The 12,339-nt window shown below is 42.3% G+C and overlaps 2 protein-coding genes across 2 annotated transcripts in view; one reads left to right on the forward strand and one right to left on the reverse strand.

The window, feature by feature from the left end:
* Nucleotides 1-12,339, reverse strand: part of FBXL13 (F-box and leucine rich repeat protein 13) — a 166,852-nt gene that overhangs the window by 90,839 nt on the left and 63,674 nt on the right. Inside the window, exon 10 of the mRNA XM_059711281.1 lies at nt 799-851. Coding sequence (XP_059567264.1) covers nt 799-851 — 53 coding nt within the window. The remainder of the gene's footprint in view (nt 1-798; nt 852-12,339) is intronic.
* LRRC17 (leucine rich repeat containing 17) overlaps nt 1-12,339 on the forward strand; it is a 29,972-nt gene that overhangs the window by 10,958 nt on the left and 6,675 nt on the right. Inside the window, exon 2 of the mRNA XM_059712753.1 lies at nt 3,046-3,952. Within this exon, the coding sequence (XP_059568736.1) occupies nt 3,181-3,952 (772 nt within the window). The 5' untranslated portion in view covers nt 3,046-3,180. The remainder of the gene's footprint in view (nt 1-3,045; nt 3,953-12,339) is intronic.

The raw sequence follows: 12,339 nt of genomic DNA on the forward strand, positions 1-12,339 counted from the left end.
AGTAAGCCTTTAAGCCTGCCCAGGAGGAAAGCAGCACCCGAGGGCTGAGGGAAAGCGTATTCCAATCGAAGAGCACAGCCCGAGCAAAGGTAAAGCAGTGAGCAGCAGCCTGGCGAGCCAGCACAGAAAGCAAAGCAGCTCGTGGTTGCTGAAACAATGTGTGTGCCGGGTTTGGAGCAAGATGAGGCTGGAAAGGGAGGCAGAGGCAAGACCACAGAGGGTCTCCAAGGTACAGTAATTTTAAAGAGCTTTGACTTTATCCAATAATGTAAATGGTGAGTATGTGTATAAATGATGGAAACTGGAAATGAAATAGTCAGATCTGCCTTTTAGAGAGAGTATCAGTGTGCTCACAGGGTGGGAGACAGACTGGAGGTAGAGGAAAGCCTGGAGACGGGCCAGGAGAGTTGGCTAGGTTCACATGTTCATTCCCATCTTCTCTGGCACTGCCACCTTGAAGACCATGACAATGAGCCTATTGTTTCTGCGGGGTCCCAATTTTTCTGTCTCACATACACACGGCTTTAAATATAAATATAGTTCATGTTTGTGTAATTGTTGAATTGTTTCCACTTTCCAAAGACTCCAACGTTGGACGTATATCTACAGGGTTAATAACAGCATTATATAAGTAGGATAACATTTCTTGCCAATGTCTAACATAGTTTGCTTTTTTCCATATTTAATCCTAAATGAGCACACAGCCATATGTTTTGGCAACACCTCTGTGTATTAACACTCCAACAGAGCAAGCCCAAAGCTATGTAAACAACAGTAAAATAAGCTTCTTATACTCACCGTGAGTGTTGAGCAGTCAGAGACATTCAGCTCTTGCAAATTTTTACAGAGGCCTAAATTAAACAAGTGACATATCACTAAACAACATATTACAAATGTTTAAACTTAAAGTTTTTCCATCCTACATTCAATGTGATGTATTCATTAGAACACAGAAACCTTGGCAAGTCTTATTCCAAGTACTGGTTTCTTTTCCCAGAAAAACGATTTCTTTTGGCTTTAAAATTAAAATATATACACATGTTTGTTATTGTTTGAGGATTACAGAAGGAAGCGGAAAAGAGAAAAATACTACTTTGTGGAAAACAGCATATATTTAGAGCTTTTGGCTTCAAAGCGCTGACGAAAACCAACGTGCTTTTTTTGTGGCATGACTTTTTGTTCATTTTTTGTTGTTGTTTTCTGTTTCCTTTTAACATTTAATTATGAAAAATTTCAAGCATACAAAAATGTTGAGAGAACTAAAGAATTGTCCAATAAATATACCCACCACCTAGATGCTACAATTTACATCTTATTGCATTTGCTTCATCACATATCCACTTGTACATCTCTCTATCCCTCAATCCATCTTTTGTTTTATGCATTTTAATATAAGTTGCAGACATCAGCATACTTTCCTCCAAATACTCCAGCATGCATATCATAAATAATTCAGCAAGTATAGTAATTAACAAAACACTTATGATTTTTTAAGGTTAAATTGACATACAATTTATGATGAATTACAATTAGAGAAGTGGAGGGTTAGAAAGGCCAAGTGCCTGATTAGCCCTGGGACCAGAGGCAACTGTGCAGCTTAAGGTCTTGCAAGGAAGAAAGACATGCACACAGAGCTAGATAGGAAAGTGACACACAGTCAACACTTCAGACTGACAGGAAATAACACTCCAAATCTGAGATAAAAGAGTAGCAGTTAGGAGCAGGAACACACAGTACATAGGAGGGATGCTTGAGGCAAAGAAGCGGGAGGCATTCTAGGTGGAGGACACCCATCAAGAAGGAACACTCTAGGCTAGGGAGTGATCCTGGCATTCACACGGCCAATGAGTAGAAAACACATCTGCCATTCCTAACCACATAGCCCCACAGTAATAACAACAGAAATGTTGTTAATTATAAATCCATTTTGAGCATTTCTTCATCTGCCAAGAATGGACTATGTCCTAAGTAATAAATGCAAACCAAAACCACTTTCAGGATGAAAAAAAAAATGGAAACAATTATTTCATATTTAAATGGAGACAATTCTTTAATATGTGCAGACCTTGGAAGTCATCAATAATACTTGCTGGCTAAGGAAAAAATAGATTGCCTCCCAAATATAATAACTAAGTTTATGAGATTAAGATTTTTATAGAATAGTTACTTGAGAGTAATTCATGCATTCAACAAGTTTTTGCCAAGAATCTGCTTCATGCTAGAAACTCTACAGGTGCCAGAAATACAACAGTGAACAAAATAGACAAAAATCCCTGCCCTGATGAAGTTTACATCCTTGTTTGGGGGGAGGGGGTGGGACGATTATAAACAAAAGAAGTATCTGCTTTGACAGATGGTGATAAGTGCTCTGGAGAAAAATAAAACAAGAAAGAGGTGGAGAGCAGCTGGAATGGGAAGGGGTGTGCCTTCTGATACAGCAGAGCCGTGACTGCTGGGAAGGTGACCTTGAGCCAGGGATACCGATACAGTTCAGTTTACCCTGAGCGTTTCTGGAGTCCACATTCAACATGACTGGTGGTTGGGAGACAGTAAATGAAAGAATAAGCTCAGGAAGACAGCCATTGAGTCCTCTCTTTTTTGCACATCTCAAGGCTGCAAGAGGGAGGAAACCCTTTAATTCTTGAATCCGATGTGCTGATAAACTACAGGGTTCGGTTTTCACAGCGCTAAGCCTAACACTGTGGAGTGCTTCCCCTGGACCAGGCACACACAGGAGCCCGTTTCATCCTCTCAACAATACTAGAGGGATCTTCAGTCCCATTTTACAGATGCAGAAGGTGAGACGAAGTAATTAGCCTGAGGTTGCACAGATTAGCAACTAGGAGGGCCTTGATTCATGCCCAGGGCTCCAACATTTAGCCACTAAACAAGGCAGTTGGAGGGTGCAGAGCCTTATACACCACTGCTCTGCATATGCCTTTATTATCTGGAATGTCTTACTTAAAAAGAAAAAAAAAAGCTGCTATTTGTCAATAACGGTGCTTACAACGTCCTTAACTAATTTTTTTTTTTCCTGCAACCTAGGGACTCTACCATACCTCAGTTGGATCTCTTTGTTCTGATCTGCATTAGTTAAGATTACCCACACTTGGATTTCAAAGGAATACTTTCATTGTTCCATCTGCCATACCAAGTAACTGGGGCCAGCTGGGTGTCAGGATGCGCGTGGTTACCATCATCGTCCTGCTTTTCTTTTGGAAAGCCGCTGAGCTCCGCAAGACAAACCCTGGGGGTGTGAGAAGCCGCGCGAATCCTGGCCGGGCGGGTGGGGGCCGGAGAGGCTCCAGCCCGGTCAAACGCTACGCCCCGGGCCTCCCCTGCGAAGTGTACACGTATCTTCATGAAAAATACTTGGATTGTCAAGAAAGAAAACTAGTTTATGTGCTGCCCGACTGGCCTCACGATTTGCTGCACATGTTGTTAGCAAGAAACAAGATCCGCATTTTGAAGAACAGCATGTTTTCCGAGTTCAAAAGGCTGAAAAGCTTGGATCTGCAACAGAATGAGATCTCCAAAATTGAGAGTGAGGCTTTCTTTGGTTTAAACAAACTCACCACGCTCTTACTGCAGCATAACCAGATCAAAGTGTTGACCGAAGAAGTGTTCATTTACACACCTCTCCTGAGCTACCTGCGCCTCTACGACAACCCCTGGCACTGTACCTGTGACATAGAGACGCTTACTTCAATGCTGCAGGTCCCAAAGAACCGAAATTTGGGCAACTATGCCAAGTGCGAAAGCCCACAGGAACTAAGAAATAAAAAGCTGCGTCAGATAAAATCGGAAGAGTTGTGTAATGAAGAAGAAAAGGAACAATTGGACCCGAAACCCCAAGTGTCAGGGAGACCCCCAGTTATCAAGCCTGAGATGGACTCTTCTCTTTGCCACATTTACGTGTTTCCCATACAAACACTGGACTGCAAAAGAAAAGGTTTGTAAGTTTCTTTTTCTTTAAATTAATTTCAGAAAGAGGAGAGAAGGAGGGAGGAAGGGAGGGAGGGAGGGAGGAGAGAGAGAGAGAGGGAGAGAGAAAGAGAGAAACATCGATGTGAGAGAGGAACATCAATTGGTTGCCTCCCAAACACACCCCCACTGGGGGGTTGAACCTGCAAACGGGGAATCAGAACCGGCCGCCTTTGGGTTCATGGGATGAAGCTCCAACCAGTGGAGCCAACACCGGTCAGTGTGTAAAGTTTCTTGCTTTTGCTTTTTCATGGGCAAGTTAAAATGTTCTTTGAATCTTATAACTCATGCCTACACCAAGCCATGCCTTGGAATTTCTGGTGTAACTCCCCCCAGAAATCTTTCTCCAATGACAGTGCTGGAGTCCAAACTCAAGATGGTTGGTGGTTTAGGGGACATTACAGGAGGGTGGGAAGGACAGCAATTTGGGCCTACTTTCATTCGCTTGCCGCAAGCTGTGGCTGTAAGTAATTCTTTTCGTCTTAAATCTGATGTAATTTAATTGATGTAGGCAAACCAGTGGGTATGAAAGCAAGTGCAAAATGCTGTTTACATAACCTGACTTACCCCACGTGAAGGCAGAACATGGTGTGCATGTGTGGGGAAATGCCGACCTCAAGGAGAACCATGTGCAGAGCAGGGCTGGTGCGAGCGCTGTCAGAGGGAGGCCAAGTGGGATGCGGCGATGGTGTAGCTCATAGTTTAGTCTTCAGGTTTAATAAGCACTGGCTAACATCCTGTGTCTTAATTGTCCCCCAGTTACCCAAAATAAAACACACAAAAACACGGCGGGAAAAACTAAAAGTATTGAATCAAAGAACTATGAGACTGAGGGAATCTTTCCAGAATATTACCTGCTTCCTGAAAGTCATTACTGGGTTTTTTCTCCCACACAATCTAAGGCTAGTACTGTGCAGGATGTGCACGTACAGGATAAATTCATGAAATAAAGCAGAAGGGAGGTTTTAGTAATGCTGCTGACATGTTAGCGAAGACATTCTCAAAGTGTGGTCTCAGAACCCCTGATCTACCCTAGGGTAACAAGCCGTAGGACAGTGCCTGTCTCATTTATGCATATGGATTAATAACTTATTTGTAATATTATATTAAAGCCAGATGTCATTGAATTAGGGTCTTGTGGGGCATGGTGTCATTCCTTCCACTTACTTGGGGGCAGGTTTTGTTTTGTTTTGTTTCTTTAAGAACTAAAAGGGAAGGCTCAGAACATAGAGACTCTGGCTCCTCTCAAGGGAACCATAGGCAGGAATTTGCTGACGTTGAAGAAACAGGCAACCTGAGCCAGCAGGAAGTTTGTTCATTTGTCAGCGAGGTCATGCTCAAGCCCTGCCCCCTTCTGTTGGGCTCTGGAAGGTGGCACCTGGTTGGGTCACATCACAGCCATGTGGCCTGGGAAGGTTTGCTTACCGTGACACTCTGTGAATTGTACACATTTTGATGCTATAGCAGAGCAATTACAGCATTGTAACCCGGGAGATGCCATTCTGGGGTCCTCTGGACTTAAGAGAGTGTTCATTAATTGAGAACCTCCTATGTTCCAGGTACTCCACACACAGTCCTGTCCACAGTTGACTATCCATTTACAGTTGAGGAAATGAGCCTCAGGGAGGTCAAGTCACTTGGCCGAGCGAGGTCTTGATCCTGCTGTCTTCTAAAATTCTATATTCAAGCAAGCAGCTATATGAACAATGGAAGCATTAGAGAATTCCAGAAAAGTCACTATACGAGTATGTAGTGCCCCTGTGGCCAGATTGGGTGGAATTTCCCAAATATTGTTATGGTGAGTAGTGCTTCATTCTGAGGAGTGTGTTTTACTAGGGTTTCCTTTGTAGTGCTTAGAAACTTGAACTATATTTTTAAAAACTAGCCAGGTGAGTGTGGCTTAGTGGTTGAGCATCGACCTATGAACCAGGAGGTCACCGATTCCCAATCAGGGCACATGTCAGGTTGCAGGCTTGATCCCCAGTGGGCGGCGTGCAGGAGGCAGCCAATCAATGATTCTCTCTCATCATTGATGTTTCTCTCTCTCTCTCTCCCTCTCCCTTCCTCTCTGAAATCAATAAAAATATTTTTTAATAAAATAAAATAAAAACTAATTCAAAGCTACTAACCCTAGACTTGGATTAGAAAAATTACTTGATATTGCTGAGGTTCTATCTTCAAAATAAAGTTAATTTGCACTTGGTGCATCAGGTGGTAAAGAGTAAGTAGGTACAGTTAAGTTTATTAATTATCTGAGAAAAAAATGCCAATAACACTAAGTTAAAGACTTCTGTAGCTAGATTACATTTTCACTTAAGAAGAGATAACTTGTTAGGAAATTTGTTTTTTACTGCTTTTCTATTCTTGGGCCTTTCCCACTCCCATGAGCCTATTTCTGCCCTTGTCCTTTTTCCATGATATTTTTGTCTTTCTCTTGGCAAAAATAAACGTACAAAAATACAAATATATTTTTATTGCTTTATTTCCTCCACTTATTGTCTAAATACAATCTTCCATATATGCTCATAAATTCATTTCCCCTGCTTTAAAAATACACATACTATTTACTGGAAAACAACATAAATAAAATTTAATGACATACACAGCATATATAACATAGGGCATTGCACTAAAAGACAACTCAAGTTCCTCCACATGTTAAAAAATACATAAATCAGAAGCTATACTTTTTAGATTTAAAACGTAGATAAAATGAAGAGTAGTTTTGTCTTTTAATATAATCAATATAAATCTATTAATTACTTTTAATTTTTTAGTATATCGTTGATGTCTGTATGTTTAAAGGCAAAGATCTTGTCTATTAAATGCCTTTTGGTGCTGCTTGGCCCAGGGCACGTGCTTAGGTGGATGACAATAACTAAGCTGCTTTCTTTGCGCTGGTAAAGCAGTAATTTAAGTAAACTTTAAAAATCAAAATACATAGGAGTTAAAAATCATGTCTAGACTTCAAGTATGACAATCTGAATATAATTCACTGTAACTTTCCTTATCCGTTCTATAAATAGGTAATAAGTGTCAAATGCTGGGAATAATTGTCCTGCCATATTCATCTCGAGCTCCCTGCCAGGATGGAGTAATTGCACCACATGTCAAACACTATGCAGGCTCTAAAGAAGCCTGAAACATGCCACCAAGAGTGAAGCTGGCAGTGATGCTAATGAACCAGAGCTGTCACCTAAGTGCTTGGTGTGCCTAAGACAGCAGCTGCATGCATGACTTCATGCACTGCTCACAACCTTAAAAGCAATACTATTATCCTCATTTTATAAATGAGGATACTGAGGTGTCGAGAAATTAGGTTGTCTTCCTAAGGCCACACAAGGCAGTCCCCAACAGTTCCCACGCCATTGCGCCCTATGCAACGTCATCTCTCCCTTCAATGTTCTGGGTACGTCTGTTAACCCAGGAAAACGTATAAGAATTTGAACCCTCCTCCTTAGGCTCTGTACAGTGTACCATGCACATGGTACCACACAAGGGCCCGAGTACAGATCCCCTAGCTCAGGAGTTGTGCCTCTCCCAGCTGACAGATGATGAGTCAGATGGTATGTGTAGGGCCAGTTTGACCACAGTATGACCACATAGACCTCAGAGATCACTATTTTTGCCTTAAACATCTGACAGTAAGAAAAATAAATAATAGCTTTATTCAGTGGGAGACAGGCACTTTGCCAACAAACGTTAGTCTTTCAAAGGGAATAAATGTAAGATTAGTTGAAAAGCATGTTTGTGCCATATTGAGGTAAATTGATTTGCCAAAAATACATGAAAGTAGCAGTTTTAAAACTGCCTTTTAGCTTCACATTTACCAGAATAATTTACCGGTTTTAAGGATTCATTTTACCTCTAAGATTAGGACTGGGAAGAATTATGCCTATAAATTGTCCCCAGGAGCCTCTGAAGTTAATTTCACCACTGGCTTGAACAATAATTAACATTTTTTTTATTTGCAATAAACAGGCCCATTTATGTCTCTAAACCCACTACTACTAAGCCTTCAGAGTAGTTCTGACATTGCTGACAACCAAGATAGACTATTAAATGGGAAATTACATGGAGAAGACTTCCCAGTTTCCTCCTCAAAGTCAGCAAGGCTTGGCTGGGGTGATAATCAAGTAAATATGGTATTTGTTGAGGGTTTACAAAGAATTTCAGGTGGAAGCAATTAACCATGTGGTGTCTGGTCTAGAAATGGAGCGCTGGCCAAAGTTGACCTCTGGCCTGGGGAAATTTGTATTTATGTAATCTTTATCAAAACAAACATGCTTATAGCATGGATGGAACTGGAGAGCATTATGCTAAGCGAAATAAGCCAGTCGGAGAAAGATAAATATCACATGATTTCACTCATATGTGGGATATAATGAACAACATAATTTATGAACAAGAGTAGATCCAGAGACAAATGGTAGGTTGGGGGGTTGGAGAGGCGGGTGTAGAGAGCAACCAAAGGACTTGTATGCATGCATGTTAGCATAACCAATGGACACAGCACTGGGGCGGTGGGGGCTTGCCCAGAATGGGAATGGCGGGGGGGGGGGGTCAATTGGGGGAAAAGGAGACATATGTAAAACTGTAGACAATAAAAATAAATAAATAAATAATTTAAAAAGACACGCATGCTTTACACCAATATTTTCAGTTCTTATTCAAGTTTAAAGCAAAGGAACTAAAGAGTTGTTTATACTCATCAATACAATAATTTTTCTATGATTTTCTAAGCCATACTAGTAAAAGGTTTGGTTTGCAATTCCTGGTATTACGTATGGATCCTGTTTTTACTCATGGCTGCTGCTAACAATGCCAAAGTTGTTTCTGCAATTCGTGTTCCTTTTCCAGCATCCACAGGTCTGCCACGTTGCTTAAGCTGGGGTTTCAGGGTGTTCTCATAAACCTTTTTTCTACCCATTTATTTGTGGTTAACCTTGTCCTCCAGTGGTCTCAGATGCAGCCCAGCAGATGTGGGTTCAGTAAGTAAGTCCTGATACAAAGGCTGCTTTCCAGAACCTAGAAGATGCTGACTCTGGTGACGAGGAAGACCTACCGCCTTTAATGGCTTTATAGCGCCTTGGTGAGGACTTGGGCTTTTATTCATAGTGAGATGGAAAGCCACTGCAGGATTCTGCCACCTGGAGGGTGGAAGTCATCTGGGAAAATGACAAAACTGACATGATCTGACTTACAACATTTTAACAGGATCACATAGGTTTAGGATACTGTTGGGATGACCCAGATAAGAGGTGATGGTGGTACGGGCCAATGTGGTAGCAATGGAAGAAGTGAGAAGAGGTGGGATTCCGGATTTCAAACTAATGCTCTATTCTGTTTTTAAAAGCCTTCTAAGAAGATGTGACAGCTATTCTCAATAGATATTCCAAATGCTAAATGCCAAGAAATTTTCTTTTTTTAATTCATTGGGGTGACATTGGTCAGCATGAACATATATGTTTCAGGTGTGAATTTCTATGTTACAAGATCTGTATATATATTTTTTTAATATATTTTATTGATTTTAGAGAGGAAAGGAGAGGGGGAGAGAGAAACATCAATGATGAGAGAGAATCATTGATTGGCTGCCTCCTGCACGCCCCCCACTGGGGGTCGAGCCCACAACCCAGGCATGTGCCCTTGGCCGGAATCAAACCCAGGACCCCTCAGTCCGCAGGCTGACGCTCTATCCATTGAGCCAAACCAGCTAGGGCACAAGATCTGTATATTACACCATGATGGGCACACAGTGCAAGAAATTATTTCTAATGTCTGTTCTCAATTGTCTCTGTGGTTTCCAATTATCACCAGGATCTCCATCTCCTTGTTTACATGTAGTGCCCAAGAGAGACCATAGCTCTCCAGTTAGGGTCTTGCTGATCCTAAAGGGAGGATTACCCTACTGTTGCTCCATTATAATAAGTTTAACTCTTAAAATCTTTCACCTTTTAGTATGTTGACAGATACAGCTCTAGGTCAAATGGAGCCATGTCATATTGGAAGACAGAAATAAGATCACTCCAAATTTTCAAAGTACTTTTATTAGAAGAGGCCTCAATATATAACCTGAATCATTAAACATAACAAACATTAATGAGCTCTTATTATTTACCAAGGGCTAGTTATCTATTGCTGCCTAACTATTCCAAAACTTCCAGGCTTAAAACAGCACACTGTATTATCTCACAGTTTGTGTGGGTCAGGAAACCAGGCGTGGTTCAGCCAGGTCCTCTGGTTCATAATCTCTCACGGGGTTGCAATCACAAGGTGTTGACCAGGGCTCCGGGCTGTGATCTCATCTGAAGGCTGAACTGGGAAAGGATTCCCTTCCAAGCTCATACAGCTGCTAGCAGAATTTGATTCCTTAAGAGCTGTTGGACTGAGGACCTGAATTCCTTGCCAGCTACTGGCCAGAGGCCACCTTGAATTCCTTGCCATGTGAGCCTCTCCACCATAACAACTTGCATCATCAAAACCAGCAACAGAGAGTCTGCTAGCAGAGCAAAAGTCACAATTTCTTGTAACCTAATTACGGAAGGGACATCCCATCACATCTGCTGCATTGTTAGAAGCAAATCAGTAGGTTCAACCCATACTCAAGGGGAAGGTTTTACACAAGGGTATGAATAGCAGTAGAAAGGATCATTAGGTGCCATTTTAAAAGGTGTCTGCCACATACCATCTATTTATTTATGATATACTAGAGGCCCGGTGCATGAAATTCGTGCACTGAAGGGTGAGGGGGGGTTCTTCAGCCCGGCCTGTGCCCTCTCCAGTCTGGGACCCCTTGGGGGATGTCCACCTGCTGGATGTCTGTCCTCCCGGGGATCAGGCCTAAGCTGGCAGTCAGACAACCCTCTCACAGTCCATGGCTCTCACAGTCCAGGGCTCTCGCAGTCCAGGACACCCTCGCTCCTTATCACCCACCTGCAGTGGAGGCGGGAGAGGCTTCCACCACGACTGCTGTGCTCACCAGCCATGAGCCCGGCTTCTGGCTGAGTGGCACTCCCACTGTGGGAGCACACGGACCACCAGGGGGCAGCTCCTGCATTGAGCGTCTGCCCCCTGGTGGTCAGTGCACACCATAATGACTGGTCCTTCCTCCGGTCATTCTGCCATTCAGATTTGCGTATTAAGGGTTTATTATATAGGATTAGGCATTGTTCTAAGCCTTCCTCATGAAGCTTCCATGGTGAGGAGGGGGTAAGAAATGAAAAAAAAAAAATACCACTGAAATGTATACTAGGGTAGTTGATAACTACTGTTGAGAAAAAGCAAGGAATGATGGTACTATTATTATTATTATTATTATTATTACCCACTTGAAAGCAGGGAGATGTTATTTTAAATACGTACAGAGCCAGAAAGGTCTCATGGCCATCCCAATATATTGACTGACCCCAGTTCTCCCCTTCCCCTATTTCACCCTACATGGCAACCCTGAGGATTCTAAGCAGGTGGAAAAACACCAATGAAACAACAGATAGGTGCCATGCATAGGTAGCCGAGCATAGTGGTTAGAAGCATAGATTCTGGGCGAATATGTTTATGTTTAATTCCTACGAATGTGACTGTGGGCAAGTTGTGCCTGAGTTTCTTCATCTATAAAAGGATAATATGCCCTGGCTGATGTGGGTCAGTTGGCTGAGTGTCGTCCCATGCACCGAAAGTTCACCAGTTCAATTCCCAGTCAGGGCATATGCCTAGGTTGCAGGTTTGATCACTGGTCGGGGTGCATACAGGAAGCAGCTGATCGATGTTTCTGATGTTTCTCTCTCTCTCTCTCCCTCTTCCTTCCTTTCTCTCTCTCTCTCTAAAAAAAAATCAATAAAAAATATTTTAAAGACAATAAAATGATAATAATGCTGCTTAGCTCATAGGGTTCTTGTCATTTAATACTTGTTAGAGAACTTAGAACAGTTCCTGCACATTGATACTAAGATCCCATCAAAAAGAGAAAGCAAATTTAACAGAGGGGAAAAAAAGGATACTAAAGAAAGAACTACCAATATCATCCCATTAAAGACCATGGATTCTGAGCTGTTAAAAGTGGAGAAAGCCCTGGCCGGTGTGCACAGTTGTTAGAGCTTAGACCCTGTGCAAACCCTGTGGGTTTGATTCCCAGTCAAGGACAGGTACCTGGGCTGGGTTCAATTCCTGCCCCCAGGTGGGGTGGGTGTGGAAGGCAACCAGTCCATCTGTGTCCCTAATGTGGATGTTTCTCTTTCTCTCTCTCCCTCTCTTCCCCTCCCTCCCTCTTCCACTCTCTCTGAAAAGCAATAGAAAAAATATCCTCAGGTGAAGATTAACAACAACAACAAAAAAGTGGGATGTGGGGAGGGAGGG

Source organism: Myotis daubentonii, chromosome 10, assembly GCF_963259705.1.
Source record: "Myotis daubentonii chromosome 10, mMyoDau2.1, whole genome shotgun sequence".
Lineage (NCBI taxonomy): Eukaryota > Metazoa > Chordata > Mammalia > Chiroptera > Vespertilionidae > Myotis > Myotis daubentonii.